Consider the following 18537-nt stretch of genomic DNA (forward strand, 5'->3'; position numbering starts at 1 on the left):
TATAGTGCTTTACCTAATCCAGATAGTCACCTGGAGTATATTAGGCAATTGCAGCTTATTCTTTTGCCTTTCCAATGAGCCAGAGAATGAAGAAACTCATTTTGAGCTCCCACAGTTAGGTACATGAGAACAGGTCCATTTTTATGTCATTTCTATCAGATGTAACTGGATAATAGATAACTCTGTGCTACTGCAAAGAAACATAACAGAGTATGTACCTAAGGATACCCAAATTTATAATAAAAAGTGAACCATCTGAAGTCAACAATGGTACTTACAGGTTTTTAATGTCTACAGCGCCCCGGAAAGCCTTCCTTGGAATGGCATGAATCTGGTTTTCACTGAGGTCTCTAATTAAAAAAAGAAGAGGGGAAAATAGAGGATTTAAGCTTGGTTGCTTCTTATACTTTTACACAGCATTAAAAGGATCTTCTGTAAAGGACTCTGCTTCAAGAAATTGTATTCAAGTTAATCCAAATCACTGTAATTCATTCTCCATTTCAAATTATATTAATTTTCTTACAATGAAGTATTTGTTATCCACTACAAAGAAACAGCCACTTCTAAAAATATTGTTTAAGTTATATAGCAACAAACACTTCCTTTAAAAAAATGCACACATTCCAGGTAATCCTTACTCAGAATAGCACAGTTGGAAAGGAATGGGAATTTCAGAAAATGCTCAAGAGCTTGGGTTCAAACAAGTATTCAGTTTTTTTTTTCATGTCTGTATTGTGCAGAAAGAGACTTCAAAATAAGTAAGGGGAGAAAAACACTGAACCCAAGTGAGAATTAAGTTTGGTTTGGCAGTGTGCCAGACTTGATTATCCAGAACTAGCAGATAGACAACAGACAGGGAGGGGGGGAATCTATGTTATCCACCTAACAAATTCCGTTGGGGTTTTTAATTTATCTCCAAAACAGTAGCTACCCGAATATACACTACATTCTACTCCATGCTATAAGGTTGCCAGCTTCCAGGTGGGGCCTGGTTATCCCCCAGAATGATATCCAGACTACAGAAATCAATTTCCTCGGAGGCAATGGCTGCTTTGCAGGGTGGACTCATAGCATTATACCCCACTAAAGTCCCTCCCCTCCCCAAACCCTGCCCTCTCCAGAAATTTCCCAACCTGGAGTTGGCAACTCAAGAGACGGTCCATGTGTAGCCCCAATCTTTGGTGTGATTTTTCTTTTACTTTACTGAGCTAGGCAGCAAGCTCGATTGAGCACCCTTGAGGTCTTATACTCCAACCCAGGAAGGACACCAATGTCCAGTCCTGGTGACCCTTTGTGGCATCCATGTCTTAAACTGACCATTTAAAGTTTTAAAATATGAGGGGGGGCACTGTACATTTTGCTCGTGTTTTCCATATTCTTGCTAAAGCAGCACCTGGGAAACACGGGCGAAACATGCGGAAACATGCGGGGAGAGTGAGGCAACCCCTGACAGTCTGGAAAGGCATGCACAATCAAAATGAAGCACTGGAGCAGTCGGCAGGGTAACCGCAAGGGAAACAGCCCTGCGTAAACGGCCAAGGTCTCTTGCATGCATTCAGCAGGACTACTAATATTTCTTTCCCGACGGCAGCTGCTTCTTTTACTTCAAAAACAACTTCTGAAATTTACAGTGCAATCCTGTGCAGAGTTACTTCGGACTAAATCCTTTGAGGTCAATGGGCTTAGACAAGCGTAATGCTGCATAGGACTGCATTGTTAAATCTCCTACTTTTTGGAAGTGGCTCATTGGGCGGCACAGCCATCTGCTTCTGACACGGTGCTTGCCATGTGATCCTTTGGGTGTTGACAGTTTAGTTGTAATTAAGTGAAATTAGATAGTAATTGTCCTTTGTAATCCACAGGATAAATGGGAGATTTGGGATGCAGTCTGGTGTTTGGGGATTAAGCCTCACTGAATTTGATGGGACTTACTGCCAAGTAAATATACCCAGGACTGGTCTGAATGGCTCAAATCTTTATTGAGCCATCTAAGAAAAGAGAGGGCTTTTAGCTACCCATTATTTCTCGCCCTCATTTTCCCTTACAAATGGGAAATTTAACAACTCAACTTGTTGGTATGGATACCACAGAGGATTCTGCATATTTAGAGTGATATGTGTAATTAATGATACATCATTGCTGAGCACCCCCCAATTAATTTATAAATTGCCAGTGAAGTATTAGAACTGTGTACGTGTAGAAATACTTTTAACCTCTAAACCAGGGATCTGGCCCCTTGAGAGCTCTTATCCAGCCCGTGAGCCAGCCGAGGCAGCCACCCCCGTCCCGATCTGGGCTGGCGAGTCTGCTGCTGGTCACCAGCCAAGGCAGGCCCCCCAGTCCTGAGGTGACAATTATCAAAGACTGTTAAATAAAATAAAATACTAACAGCATGTTCATGAGTCTTAAGGGTGAAAGCCCTTACGAGGCCAGGAAGGTGCTGCGCTGGCGTTTGGGTCCCCTGCGGCGGCGTCCAGGCTACTTGCGATGGTGTTAGTGGCCCGAACGCCGGCAGAAAGGCCCAGACATTGGTCTCTGGGGACTGCCGTGGCAGAGCCACCCTGGGACGCCGACGGGGCCTTCCGCGTTTTCTCCAGGTTGAATTGATCTCTATCAGCTGGAGATCAGCTGTAATAGCAGGAGATCTCCAGCTAGTACCTGGAGGTTGGCAACCCTAGGCCCAGCCCGACCAAGTGACATTGATGTCATATCCAGCCCTTACTCCAAATGAGTTTGACACCCCTGCTCTAAACTGCTATCTTTTAAAATTTGGAATGTCCAGACCCTGTCTTTAGGAAACTCTTTTGACCAATATGACACTCCAATATTTCTCTGACAGCAAATAATGGAAGAGGAAAGCTTTATTTTATTGGTAAAATGATAGCAGTTGAGAAATCTAAGCCAATGCTCTCGAGAAGATACATACGCCACAGATACAGCTTAGTTTGTACTAGGACTGAACAGAAATTTCAGCAACATGCTGGTGAGTTGTGATTTAACTTCTATCGTACTTAAGTAACCCTGCAAATGGAATATAACTTACAATACATTAAATTCCTTTGGATGAAACTGCCACATAAAAGCCATTTGATTTAATATGCATGAATGTAAGTGCCATCAGTTAATCTCCAGACAGGTTTTCAGGCATACATTTTTATTTACAGGGAAACTCTGCTGATCTCAGCACAAGGCAAATCATCCTGTCACAGGACCCAAGGGTAAGCATGATGTTGAACCCGCCCTCCACCACACCAGCACTGATTCACACAAAGCAAGCTCATGTTTATTTTATTAGAAGTCCCTGATAACATCAAAATGTAGGGTGCTTAACCTCACCTGTACCTTGTGCCCTACATTCTTCCGGGAATTGGTCCTCAGCACCCCCTATCAATCACCTGCTCTGACTGCCCTTCAAATCCAGAATGTCCCATCTGGCTCATCCCCCTGCTCCCAGGGCTCTATCTGGCTCACCCACATCTCTCATTTGTTTCCGTCTCCTCCTTCCATCTCTGGGAACCCCGCATTGGCCACTGTCACCTGGCCTCCACCTAGGGTTGCCAACCTCCAGGTACTAGCTGGAGATCTCCCACTATTACAACTGATCTACAGCCGATAGAGGTCAGTTCACCTGGAGGAAATGGCCACTTTAGTTATTGGACTCTATGGCAAACCCCAGCCTTCCTCAGGCTCTGCCCCAAACATCTTCAGATACTTCCCAACCCGGAGCTGGCAACCCTACCCCCTCCTCCAGATTTATGCCATGGTGGGAAAGTGAATGTTGATGCCCACTAGCAAGGCACAAAGAGTTGCTGGCATCTTTGCTATCAGAGTGCAAGGGGATCGAGAATTTTTGCATTAGCCTTCTGTCCCCTTCAGACTCCGGCAATTCTTCTTCCCTGTGCCATCAGGCTGGGAACCCGCTCCTCACATGCAGCCACATCCTATCTTTTGAAAGTGGAAATCAGGCATCAATTTGTGAAAAGCTTAGCCAAACGCTCCTAAAAAACCAAATATGGTTTGAAAATGTGAATGCAATATAACATTTTAATCACTTAATTCACGTATATGCTTCTGCCAATGCAGTAGAGACAGTTTACAACAGAAGATACTAAAAATAAGTAACAGAGACAGAAGGAAAGACAATAAATCGGCCAAATCTTCTCAAGCCATTGGTTGAATTGACTCTGCAAGAAGTAAAGGTGTGAGCCCACTGACCTTGGTTTCTCTTCTCCTCATTAATCTAATTAGGATTTGAATTTTGTTCATTTCAGTCTACGTCCAGATAGACATTACAGAACCAAAATCCTTAAAATGATTGAGAGCCTTGGAGTGTAAACATAAACGGTCAGAAAGAAATTACAGTGCCTCTAGAAAAACTGTGTTCTTCTCTACAACCCTCCAAACACGATGATACATTTCTCCTCAGAAAACACCCCCAGATGGCAATTTCTGCTTAGGTGACAGATCTGCGGGACACATCCTGAGCTATCTTATTTATTTATATCACTTATTACAGTCCTGTGTGCTGAGAGTAAGCAGCAATCCAAAAAAGCTTGATGCAATCCTGGGAACTGCAGCGGTGCCACGGCACCTCCACAGAGGCTTCCTAGCCACTGCGCCGGGGTGTGTGTGTGTGTTAAAAACAATAAAATCTTACAATAGGGAAAACATCCCATTGCAAACAGCGATGCTGCACCACCAACAATGCTGGCGTAGCAATGCCGTTGCGTTAGGATGCGTTCCCAAAGTGAACGGGGTTAGGAAGCTGACTAAGGTAACACCTTCCCCCGGAACGTCCCGGAAATGCCTCCCAGGACACCAACGCAGAGACTTGTGCTGGAAGAACGCCGGTGCGAGGACGCGCTGACATCTGAGGGCCACACTGCCGCCACAGTCCAAGGGGCCCGTCGTAAGTGGTCCTAAGCCGGAGACCGTGCCACTTTGCACGGCACAAGGGGCACACACACTGGCGTAGGGGTTATGCTGGCTCCTAAGAGCCAGGATTACACAGGAATAGTGATTTATTTATCTTTTATTTAAAATATACGTAAGCTCACCCTTCTTCAACTACAGCTAGAAATCAGCTGTTTAATAGAATTCTAAAGGGTTCTGTGTTCATTGCTCAACAATCCATGCCTACTTATTAGAAGATATCCAGATTTAGACGTTGGTGGACTTCTGGGGAACGGTTGTTCATGGCAGCTGCTCCCCAGCTTCTGAAGAATGTTTTCCTCCTTGCCTTGTTCATTTTTTTCCTTAATTCATGAAGGGATCTATTATGAGGCTATGCTTGGTGGACAGCAGAGATCTCAGTTTTGAGTAGAGGACGCAGTGCACAGTCACACAGTAGGATCCCAACATTGAAAATATTTCTTTAGATCTAGGAAATTCAGATCTGAGAGCTCATATATTCCATTGAGATTTAACATCCTCCTCTAGCCATGGCTAACTGGGCATTTCTGGGAATTCCACAAACAGGGCTTAAAAACTAGAACCTTCTTCCACCATCCGCCCATTCCCCATCTCTTTGAATTTACAGGTGTGCTGAATTCCTTATCTTTAACTCATCCTCACTGAGTTTACTGGCAACGGCACAGAACATTTTCACCCTCCCGGCCATTTACGCTGAGGAAGACTCAGGAGGCAGTGTGCCACAGAGTTGTAGTCACCTGTCTGCAGTAGGCTGGGTGCTAATTCACCTATGAAACCTTGTACAGGGGGTCTCCTTTTTACGGGGAGCCAGAGATGTCGTAGTCACTGCAGTTTTCTCCCACACTCCTTGGGTAATCCAAGAAGCCCATATGGGATGTGTCTCTGCCGAAGCACCGAACCCTGCTGGCACTACCCTTTCCAGAAACTGAAGCAACACTGGTATGGTTAAGTGCTCCACAGGGGGTTCAGTGTGGTGTAGAGAGCCAGGGTGGTGTAGTGGTTAAGAGCAGTGGTTTGGAGTGGTGGAGTCTAATCTGGAGAACTGGGTTTGATTCCCCACTTCTTTACATGAGCGGCGGATGCTAATCTGGTGAACCGGGTTGGTTTCCCCACTCCTATACTTGAAGCCAACTGGGTGACCTTGGGCAAGTTACAGCTCTCTTAGAGCTCTCTCAGCCCCACCTACCTCACAGGGTGTCTGTTGTGGGGAAGGGAAGGCAATTATAAGCCAGTTTGATTCTTCCTTAAGTGGTAGAGAAAGTCAGCATATACAAACTAACTCTTCTTCATCTCATCCCATCAACCTATGGCTTCTCACGCCACTTCAGTAGCTATCTTACTACCAGAATATTGTATGAAAGCTACAAATAAGGAATTTTTGGGATTTCCCTAGAAGGGACACAAACAGGTCAGGAGGGGTTCTGAATCAGCTTGCAGGCCTCACTGCTGGAAATGCTGGCTCCCATTTTCTCCTCATATGAATGATGAAATTAAGGCCAATTTAACTAAATAGCAGAGAGCCAGTGTGGTGTAGTCGTTAAGGTGTCGGACCTGGGAAATCCAGGTTCAAATCTCCACTTGCGTCATGGAAGCTTGCTGGGTGACCTTGGGCCAGTCACACACTCTCAGCCCTGAACCTGGCTAGTATTTGGGTAGGAGAACACTAAGGCATACCAAGGTTGTGACGCGGAGGCAGGCAATGGCAAACCACCTCCGACAGTCTCTTGCCTTGAAAACTCTACAGGGTCACCGTAAGTCAGCTGGGACTTGATGGCAACCCTCCCCCACCACCACCACCCCAATTTAATATCAAGAGCCTGGATGTACGACCAGTTTCCTAAGCCAGTTTGATTTGTCCTTTTTTTCTAATGAAATACAAGCAAGAAGATGTTAACACTGCTGTTTTACAAATTAATTAGTTAATAAATAGAGATGATACAAAGGTTTTGCATAAAAACTACTTTGTATTTGGATTAATGATGATACTGTTTTGCATTTAAACTATTACTGCATAGTTTGTAAAAGGTAGTATACATTGTTTTATAGCAGTACTGATATCTTTCTTATTAGAGCAACCTACAAGCAGATTAAAAAGGCACAATTGCTAGATGTTATATATGATTTAGTAGATGTACATATCTGGGTATTTCTACTGTGAAATAAACAGTAATGTTTTAAATCAGGATTTTATATTCTGTACTCATTCAATATATACAGGGTTTGATGAACACATTGTGCACATTTCCATATGTATTTTTATAAACTTTATGTGGAGCGTAATAGTAGTGAATCACACGTAATGCACCAGCTCTTAGCAAATGAAGCCAGGCCTGCATTGCGGCTATTTTATTACTCACCACTGAAGACTTCCAGTTGAATATGCCATTTACCTCTCAAAGCACAAAGTGTTATTATTTTAATTGTATAAATGGAAATTGCTGCATGCAATAACTATATCATGCACTACTAAGGTTGGATCAGTATTCTTCGTCCTGTATAGCTAAACCATCATTTACTTTAAGGCAATAAATCTTTTGTAGAAGGCAAACCGGCCTTTAAATTTAATTACCGGTAATTTTATTTTTCCTCTATGGTTTAACCTCTCTTAGAGTCTGATCAGTTGTATCATAAATCTATAATGCCATCCAATGCTTCACATCCTCTATGGTGCAGTGAAGAATGAATAACATTCCTTTGTTTTCAGAGGGAAAAGGTAGAAAATCAGAGGCAAACTGTCAGCGCAGAATACACACTTTGAATAGTTATTTCATAATATGTAGAGTATAAAGTAATAAACAATACACCCGTCTACATTAATCAGCCAAATAAAATGCATCAAATTACTCCCCTAGGTCGAGTGGCATCAATTTACACAGGCTAATACTGACAACAGTAAGACTCTTAAAGTTTTCCTTATTCTTCATTGACCCTGCTCTGTGTGTTAAACAAGAAGAGTTGGTTTTTATATGCTGGCTTTCTCTATCACTTAAGGAAGAATCAAACCGGCTTACAATCACCTACCCTTCCTCTCCCCACAACAGACACCCTGTGAGGTGGGGCTGAGAGAGCTCTAAGAGAGCTGTGACTAGCCCAAGGTCACCCAGCTGGCTTCATGTGTAGGGGTGGGGAACCAAATCCAGTTCTCCGGATTAGAGTCCACCGCTCCAAACCACTGCTCTTAACCACTACACCATGCTGGCAACACTTGCAGATACAACACGTACAACCCCCCCCCCCCAAGAAGTCAGAATACAAATGGACGGGGTCATATGTTTAAATTTTGTGCACCTCCCAACACTTAAAAAAATCCCCTGCTCTGTCAATTATGACAGAGAGATTATGTCACTGATGCCAGATCTCTCAGGAATATGCTGATTGTCCTCTCAGGTAATACTTTGTTTAGAATAAATGGTATGAAATGAATGAATGAATGAATGAATGAGAGAGACAGAGAGAGAGAGAGAAAGAGGGAAAGAAAGAAAGAAAGAAAGAAATCCCACTACATCCCTTTATAGCAGCTTGCTGAGGGGTGGGTGAGACATAAGTAAACAGTAAGTAGTATGGAACTCCTCCAGATTCTGGTACCCTGGAACTATACTAAGACATGGAATGGACTTCTCAATACATCATGTGTCTCACCTGCATTCTAAAGCGGAACTGTTGCAGGAGAGCAAAATACATGATCTATCTGAATATGCGCCTTGAGTGCAATACAATTGCTGCATTTAGACTGCAAACTTAACTGTGGGCATGTCAGCATGTGCACAAACCCATCTTGCTGGGTGCGCACAGAGCATGATCAAAGGATTCCAGTTAGAACCAGTGGCTCATGACATATGAATACCAGAACTGGTTTCTCACAAATAACCAGGATTATAAACTTGGAATAAATTCTGGTCTAGAATTCTAGCTAAACCAACATGCCTGTATTTGTACATCATGAATAGACAGTTTGTTTCTAATCAAGATTTGTTCATTAGAATTTAGCTACCTGTTTTACCATCTGAGCATTTCCTTTCCAAAAGAGACTCTTGGTTCTCCCTTCCTCTGAATTAGCTCTGATTTGACTGAGTGGGGGAATGATTAGTTTACGACGTACTTCCTCATAAAAAGAGCACCTGACAAAACATGTTCTATCGACTCCAGTTCGCTGGACTTACAAAGGCACACCCATTCTGTTCCTGGAAGCCTCTTAAATCGACCTTCTATAATCGCCGATGGTAAAGCGGAGCATCTTGCTAATGTAAAGGCTTTCCTTTGCTTGGTCAGCTCGAAGAAAGATAGCTAGTCAGCTGGTGCTTGAATATATCTGCTTCTGGCGGGAGCCATAAACACTGGGGAATTCGTGAGCTCATTTTGGCATTCCATATCAAAGAGCCTTTGCCTAATTATACACCTTGCTTGATTACTATTTAATTCCAACAAGGAGTGAGGAAAGAAGCCAAGACCTTAAATTTTCTGTTCGGTCTGTTTCCACCACCTAGATTTAAAATTATCATGGATAATTTTAATTTACATGGTGTAGTGGTTAAGAGCAGAGTAATGGTAGGAGCCCCTCTGTTGCCCCATGCACCTTCAACCAGAGATAGATGGAAGAGAGGCCAATCCTGGATTCCATCTTTAACATGCCTGTCTCTGAGCATATCCACGAATTCGATATGCAACTAGGAACTTGAAGTACTGCCCTAAGAAACTTAGACTGAACTCGCTCCAGCGGTGTATAACTAGATGAAAGTGAACTCAGAAAAGTCCCATATAACATCTGCGCCACTGACTTGGCCTGAAACAGTCTTAGGGCTGCAGGAACAAAGCAGACTCTCCTTGCGCAAAAGAATGTTAATATATTGTATGACAATTTTTCCGCAAGGTTTGCCACCTGTTTATAGTGTTCCGACCGTAAACCATTCGCCTGAAAAGTTACCCCTTGGGATTTGATGGTCCTTACCTGCTCAATTCTTTTGCCATCTATAAACCAGGCTCCTATCCTTCTGTGCGTGCCAAAGGCCACCACCTTGGTTTTTCTATCATTTATCGTAAGCGATTCCCTAGCACAGTAATCAGCTAAGCTGGCCAATGCTCTTTTCATACTGACCGGGGTCCTCGATAAAATCACAACATCATCTGCATATAGGAGGATCGGAATACTTTGGTGAGCCAGCTTGGGAGGATAATGAATAACATTTGGACTACAATGTATTTTAAACAGAAAACTATATTTAGATAGATTTTTCCTCAAAAAGCATTTTATTTTTAAAAATCCAATCTAAATAAAAAAATCCAATTTAATTTAAAAAATCTGATTTTTAATTTTTTTAATCATTTTTTTATCCACCCTGCTTTCTTTTGATGCAAAGAGCTTTCCCCTGCCCTGACACGGGAGGCAATTTGAGAAGGAAAAGCGATTTGTGCTGGTGGAAAGTGCCGTTACCAGCAGGGCAAACCCACAGGATTCAGACCATTCAATTTCAATGTCAAAACCTTTATTGGCATAACATTCAGACCATTCTCTACCCTGCAGACGCGTGCCTCAGAATGAAACAATTGTGTGTTTGAACCAATGCCACCACACTTCCATTATGAAGAAAGGAAAGGAATGATGGGGTAGGGGGTCTGGAAAAGAACAGAGACAGACAACATAGAAATGGGGGAAGAAAACTATTTTAAATACGTTCGTATAAGAAGCGTATCTTGGCCGTAATATCAGTTTCCCAAGATGAAGTACATTTGGAATAAAACAAGTCCAAACGCTTACATCAGCGGCTGCTAATTTTACTGGCTGCTTTTCCAATCCAGAGCAGTGACAGGCCAACCTCTCTTATTCACCTCTGCTCATATCTGGCTGGTATGGTGAGCTGCAGACTTGTGCGCTGTCTTGCTGGGGGTGGGTGGGGGTGGAATTGGCATGTTCTCCTTCCTACTTAGTTCTAAAAAGGGCTGGCTAAGTTTGAAAGGTTTCTCTTCAGCTATGAGAACAGCAAAGGATGAGGGGCTATGATAACCATCTTCAAGTACTTGAAGGGCTGTCATATAGAGGATGGTGTCGAGTTGTTTTCTGTTGCCCCAGAAGGTCAGACCAGAACCAGAAATCAAAAGAGTTTCCATCTAGACATTAGGAAGAATTTTCTAACAGAGCGGTTCCTCAGTGGAACAGGCTTCCTTGGCAGGTGGTAAGTGCTCCTTCCTTGGAGGTTTTTAAGCAGAGGCTAGATGCCATCTGTCAGCAATGCTGATTCTATGACCTTAGGCAGATCATGAGAGGGAGGGCATCTTGTCCATCTTTTGGGCATGGAGTAGGGGTCACTGGGGGTGTATGGGGGAGGTAGTTGTGAATTTCCTGCAGTGTGCAGGGGGTTGGACTAGATGACCCTGGTGGTCCCTTCCAACAATATGATTCTATGATCTACTGGCCAAATCAGTCCCACTGACCACAGGTACCTAGCAATATTTCACAATGCACAAGAAATAGACAACAGGCAGTGAAACCAAAGAGGGGCCATGGCAATAAAGAATTGATGTTACAAAGTGTAAGGAGGGTAGCTGTGTTGGTCCACGGCAAAAGAGCTAGATTCAAGTCCAGTAGCACCTTAGTGATCAACAAGATTTTTGGTGTATTAGCTTTCGAGAGACAAAACTCCCTTGTCAGATACCTGATGAACAAAGATTTAACTCTCAAAAGCTTATACTATCAGAGCCAGCATGGTGTAATCTGGAGAACCAGGTTTGATTCCCCACTTCTTCACATGAACGGCAGACTCTAATCTGGTGAACCGGGTTGGTTTCTCCACTCCTACACATGAAGCCAGCTGGGTGATCTTGGGCCCATCTACCTCACAAGGTGTCTGTAGTGGGGATAAGAAGGGAACAAGATTGTAAGCTGGTTTGATTCTCATTAAAAAGCAGAGAAAGTTGGCATATAAAAACCAACTCTTCTACTTTTCAACCTAGCTCTATTAATGATACAGTTATCCTGGAAGCGAAGAAGGGTTTGCCATGGTCAATACTTGGATGGGAGACCCACCAAGGAAGATTGGGGTTGGTATGTGGAGGAAGACCTCTGCTTGTCTCTTGCCTGGAACACTCCATGGATGGTATCATCACAAGACAGTTGTGATTCGACAGTACATTCTTCTTCTTATAGAAAAGAGCATCTTCTAAGGAAGGTGCAGAAGGCAAATCTCCGCTATGCCAGGGACCAGGCATGATAAAACAAAGCAAGCCAAGCTACAAACAATAGAGACAGAAGTTTATATGGGGGCACTCTTCCCATCAATCCAGTTAAGCTCTAGGAATCCAGTGCTATGCTCGCATCACAACCAGTCTTTGGCTCTGGAAGCCATGCTTTCTACAGCCAAAGCACAGCTCTGCACAGCAGGAATGATTTAGGATAGTGTTGTAGTAAACAAAACCAGTGCTCATAATGGAGCAATGCAAGAAACATGTACAAAGGTGGGGGAGGAGGAAAGGCAGGGACAACTCTCTAACGGATTACACAACACATGATGGATTTTAAAAGAAGAATTGATTTTTATATGCCGACTTTCTCTACCTTATTTTTTAAAAGGAGAATCAAACCGGCTTACGACCCCCTTCCTCTCCCCACAACAGACACCTTGTGAGGTAGGTGTGGCTGAGAGAGTTCGGAAGGAACTGTGACTAGCCCAAGGTTACCCAGCAGACTTCATGTGGAGGAGTGAGGAATCAAATCTGGTTCTCCAGATTAGATTCCACCGCTCTTAACCACTACACGAAGCTGGCTCTCTACCTTGTTTGCTCCCCAAAAGAAGCAGATACCATAATGTAACAAGACATACTGCTTTTTAATACAAATTCAATTCATTTAATTCGTAAATAACCAAGTCTGGACAAGAAGGCAAGAAATGTTGTACCTTCTCTGAAATACTATTATTTCTCATAGTAAAATATTTGAATCTTCATTTGTCCTGTAAATAAATTTACAAAGTACACAGCACACCTAATTTTAAGTAGGACTTTGAACTCTGAATTAAACCTCTTGGCTGGACCATTGAGGGCCCCACTAAGTGCCCCATAAGCAGCTGTTTGCTGCTTGTTCCTCAGTTCACAAGTCATTCGGTTGTCAGGCCTATTTCACAAGCCCACCTGAGACGTGGATAGGAAGTAGCACCAATTCCAGCATCTCTAGAAGACTCCAAAACTGTGGTTCTAGAAGACTTTGAATCTAGAAGACTCCACAACTTTGCTAGGCTGTGTTCTTTGGGTGAGTCCTGTTGTATTCCTTGCTGCCTTGATTGCTTTGCCAGAATGCTGATTGCATTTATCTAGGAATTTTTTCTGCCCACATTTTGAAATCCTACCTGCTGCTGTATTGCAGCCATATCTGTTTGCATCCTTGGAGTGCTGGTTTCCTCTTTCATTTCTTCTGCCCCCTTGCCATCAGCCTTGATTAAAGCCTGTTTTGCAGCCTCACGGTGCTGATCCAGGATTTGTAGAAAGGGCTAAGCATTACCACTATACTCATAAAACACACAGTTCGTTCTCAGGACATTTATACTCACTGAACAATTTTCATTTCATATACATTGTGTGCATCCTTTTTTTGCCTCCTATCAAGTCATTTCTTGATTTGTTTGTTCTATTGTTTGCATCTACCGTATTTTTCCATGTGTAAGACGTTTTTTTTCTTTAAAATTTTGCCCCAACATTGGGGGTTGTCTTATACATGGAAGCCAGCCATTGCCGCTGGCCCTGCCCATCAGCTGTCGGGCGGGGCCAGCAGCAACCGGTTTGAACGCCAGATGCCGGCTGGCCAGGGCGACAGGACTCTTTCACCCCCATATATAAGACGACCCCTATTTTTTCTTAATTCTGGGTTCAAAAAAATAGGGGCCATCTTATACATTGGGGCGTCTTATACACGGAAAAAATATGGTATATATCTAATAGCCAAGTGTTGGGTGATTTGAAGGTATCTAAAACCAGTGTGGTGTAGTGGTTAAGAGCAGTGGACTCTAATCTGGAGAACCAGGTTTGATTCTCCACTCCTCCACATGAAGTCTGCTGGGTGACCTTGGGCTAGTCACAGTTCTTTCTGAACTCTCTCAGCCCCACCTACCTCACAAGACCCCTGCTGTGGGGAGAGGAAGGGAAGGAGATTGTAAGCCGGTTTGATTCTCCTTAAAAGGTAGAGAAAGTTGGCATATAAAAACCAACTCTTCTTCTTCTGAATAGATTGGGCCTACACTGACAGAAAACAGATTTTCCTGCAAATTTGAGAAACACAGGTTTTGAGAAAAACTGAAAACACTGAAAAAATACACTGAGGGGTTTAAATCCCCCCTTTCAAGAGCAAGCACAGAACAATGCACCCACCTCCTCCATTGATGCAGGACTTGCAGAACCCCCCCCCCCCCAGGGTTGCCATCCGCCAGGTAGTAGCTGGAGATCTCCTGCTATTACAACTGACCTACAGCCGTTAGAGATCAGTTCCCCTGGAGAAAATGGCCGCTTTGGCCATTGGACTCTATGGTATTGGAGTCCCTCCCCTCCCCAAACCTCGCCCTCCTCAGGCTCCACCCCAAAAACCTCCCGCCAGTGGTGAATAGGGATCTGGCAACCCTACCCCATTTTGCTGCTGAGTCGGCTTCTCCCCCACCATCACCGGAGTCACTGCCAAAAGCAGGTGGCCCTCCATGGCTGCCAGGCCCAATGCAGCTGCCAGCCCGCCTCCCCACAACATCGCTGCCGTGCTACCTGCCCCCCCACATCGCCGCTGTCCCCCTGTATTATCACTTGTATTATCTACGTCTAAATATGCCAAGAAACAGAACCATCTGTAACTCAGTTAAACTGATTTACCAGGATTTTAGATGAAATCATGCTTAAATTTGAATACTTTGGCTGGGCAGATGCAAAGAATCTGCCAACTGACATTTGCAAGCCAACTGACATTTTTCGTCTTTTCTCACAACCTTTAAATCACATATTACCTTTATTGAGTGATACTGGATGCACACTTGCGTGTTTGGGCACAGCTACACACAAAATTTCAAATTACTTTCATAAATATACATTCACTGTTTTTCAGTTAGCTACAAGCCCATCAAATTTCATGCTGGGGGATGGGGGGAGGAATAAAGAGGACTTAACCCTTTTCCAAACCCATCAACTCTATACCCCTCTCATATCCCCAGCAGTAGAAACTGGCTTTACTCATATATGGTCTGCAACAACAGTTGTAATGACTAGAGTAAGGGCTGAGGTCAAGCCTGCTCATCCATTTGGGGAGCAATCTTGTGTGATGGTGGTACCAACATTATTGCTACTAATGAAGCAAGGGGTAGAAGAGACACTGCTTTGTCAAAGTTTGCCCTGTGTGTTTGTGTGTAAAGTGCCATTAAGTTGTAGCCAACTTGTGGCAGCCCTGTAGGGTTTTCCATGCAAGAGATTAACAGAGGTGGTTTGTCGTTGCCTTCCTCTGCATAGCAACCCTCATGGGTTGGGTATAGCTCCCTTTGCTCTGTTGGTTTCAGCCTTCAAGCTCAGGCAAACTCCTTTCCCAAGTGGCGTCCAACCCAGTCCCTTCTCCACTAGTAAAACTGGTTTGTGCGCTGCTCCTCTGCTGCACGGAGTTGTGGTCCTCAACCTGTGGAGGGTTCCACTGTTTGGAGGGGAGGGTGAGAACAATGTTTCAGAGAAGGAGAAGATCCTACAGCAGAGACAGATTTTCTACCTAGCTGGGGTATCATAGCCATTCCATGCCTGAATCTGGAAGCTGAACAGAGGTAAAAACATGTGGAAGCTTCTGGTCACAACAATTATTTCTCCTTTCTCCTTCCTTGGCTGGTTGGTTTTAGGAGGGAGGCAGAGGCCTTGGTCTTAAACAGGATCCAGGACTTCAACACTGGAACCCAGCTTGAAACCATCTGGGTAAAAATTAAGGGAGAGAAAAATAGTGATGTCATTGTGGGGGGGGGTATGTTATAGACCCCCAAGCCAAACTGAAGAGTTAGATGATGCTTTCCTGGAACAGATGTCCAAACATTCAAAAAAGAAAGATGTAGTAGTAATGGGAGATTTCAATTATCCTGACATCTGTTGGAAGGCTAAATCTGCCAAAACAACTAGGTCCGACAAATTCCTCACTTCCCTTGCAGACAACTTTATAGTCCAAAAAGTGAAAGAAGCGACAAGGGGAACAGCCATTTTGGATCTGATTTTAACCAATTATGATGACTTGGTTTATGGGGTAGGAGTGGGATCTTTAGGTGGGAGTGGCCATGTTCTCCTAGCGTTTGTTATACAGCAGAAAGGAGAAGCAAGAAATAGTCAAACATGTACTCTAGACTTTAAGAAAGCTGATTTCAATAAATTTAGGGAACTACTGGGGGTGATCCCGTGGGTGAGAATATTGAATGAGAAGGGAGTACATGAAGGATGGGAAATTCTTAAAAGGGAGATATTGAAGGCGCAATTTCAATCAATTCCCACGAGGAGAAAAAAAGGTAGAGGTTTGAAGAAACCAGGATGGATGACTAAAGAACTTTTGGTTGAGATAGAATTTAAGAAGGGCACGTACAAGAAATGGGAAAAGGGAGAAATCAACAAAGAGGAATTCAAACATGTAGCCAGTACATGTAGGGAGAAAGTCAGGAAGGCTAAAGCGCAGAATGAGCTCCGGCTAGCCAGGGAAGTTAAAAACAACAAAAAAGGTTTTTTTGGTTATGTCCATAACAAGAGGAAGATCAAGGTAATGATCGGGTCATTGCATGGAGAGGACGGTGAGTTATTAACAGGGGAGGCAGAAAAGGCAGAATTACTTAACCTCTTTTTTGTATCAGTCTTCTCTCAAAAGGGGAATAGTGCTCAACCTGGGAATAATGGAGCAGAGGATGCAATAGGGGAATTACAGCATAGTATAGACACTGGGATAGTACAGGAATATCTGGCTACTCTTAATGAATTCAAGTCTCCGGGGCCGGACGAACTGCATCCAAGGGTGTTAAAAGAACTGGCTGAAGTGATTTCAGAACCACTGGCAATAATCTTTGAGAATTCATGGAGAACAGGAGAAGTTCCAGCAGACTGGAGGAGGGCAAATGTGGTCCCCATCTTTAAAAAGGGGGGGAAAGAAATCCCAAACAATTATCACCCAGTCAGCCTGACATCAATACCAGGTAAAATACTAGAGCAGATAATTAAACAGACGGTCTGTAAGCACTTAGAAAGAAATGTCGTGCTCACTGACAGTCAACATGAGTTTCTCAAAAACAGGTCATGCCAAACTAATCTCATATCTTTTTTTAAAAAAGTGACAAGTATGGTAGATGAAGGGAATGCTGTAGATGTAGTGTACCTTGATTTCAGTAAAGCCTTTGATAAAGTCCCCCATGATCTTCTTGAAACAAAGCTAGTAAAATGTGGGCTGGACACTGCTACTATTAGGTGGATTGGTAATTTTGGTTGACCAACTGAACCCAAAGCGTGCTCAATAATGGCACAACTTCATCCTGGAGAGGAGTGACCAGTGGGTTACCACAGGGGTCTGTCTTGGAACCAGTACTATTTAATATTTTTATAAATGACTTGGATGATGGAATAGAGAGCATGCTAATCAAATTTGCAGATGACACCAAGTTAGGAGGGGTAGTTAATACCCCGGAGGGTAGGGTCAGAGTTCAGAATGACCTTGATAGACTGGAGAGCTGGGCCATAAGCAATAAAATGGATTTCAGTAGGGAGAAGTGTAAAGTTCTTCACCTAGGCAGAAACAACATAAGGCACAGGTACAGGATGGGATAGAGTTGGCTTGACAACAGTACATGTGAAAGAGATCTGGGAGTCTTAGTGGACCACAAACTGAACATGAGTCAACAGTGTGATATGGCGGCTAAGAAGGCCAATGCAATTCTGGGCTGCATCAATAGGAGTATTGTGTCTAGATCAAGGGAAGTAATACTACCACTGTATTCTGCATTTGTCAGACCTCACTTGGAATACTGTGTCCAGTTTTGGGCTCCACAATTTAAGAAGGATGTTGACAAGTTGGAGCGTGTCCAGAGGAGGGCGACCAGAATGATCAGAGGTCTGGAATCCATGCCTTATGAGGAGAGACTTAAGGAGTTGGGTTTGTTTAGTATGGAGAAAAGAAGGTTGAGGGGAGACATGATAGCCATGTTTAAATATTTGAAGGGATGTCATGTTGATGAGGGAACTAGCTTGTTCTCTGTTGCTCCAGAGACTAGGATACAGAGTAATGGATTTAAACTAATAGAAAAGCGATTCCACCTAAAACTTAGGAAGAACTTTCTGACAGTGAGGGCTGTTCGACGGTGGAATGTGCTGCCTCAGAGGGTGGTGGAATCCCCACCTTTGGAGGTCTTTAAGTAGAGGCTAGATGGCCATCTGTTGGGAGTGCTTTGATTGTGGGATCCTGCATGGCGGGGGGAGGGTTGGGGTCATTGGGATGTGGGGGGAGGAAGTTGTTAGTTTCCTGCATTGTGCAGGGGGTTGGACTAGATGACCCTGGTGGTCCCTTCCAACTCTATGATTCTATGATTCTATTGCCCCTAGTGGCCCAATACTCAGATCCTTACACACAGTGGGATATACATGCATACTGGGAGATAT

At 43.7% G+C, this 18537-nt stretch overlaps 1 protein-coding gene across 3 annotated transcripts in view; it reads right to left on the bottom strand.

The window, feature by feature from the left end:
• The window catches only part of SLIT2 (slit guidance ligand 2), a 353730-nt gene that overhangs the window by 135842 nt on the left and 199351 nt on the right, over nucleotides 1-18537 (bottom strand). For all 3 annotated transcript variants that reach the window (XM_056855205.1, XM_056855202.1, XM_056855201.1), the window contains exon 4: nucleotides 279-350. In XM_056855205.1, the coding sequence (XP_056711183.1) occupies nucleotides 279-350 (72 nt within the window). The remainder of the gene's footprint in view (nucleotides 1-278; nucleotides 351-18537) is intronic.

This window comes from Euleptes europaea, chromosome 9, assembly GCF_029931775.1.
Source record: "Euleptes europaea isolate rEulEur1 chromosome 9, rEulEur1.hap1, whole genome shotgun sequence".
Classification (NCBI taxonomy): Eukaryota; Metazoa; Chordata; class Lepidosauria; order Squamata; family Sphaerodactylidae; genus Euleptes; species Euleptes europaea.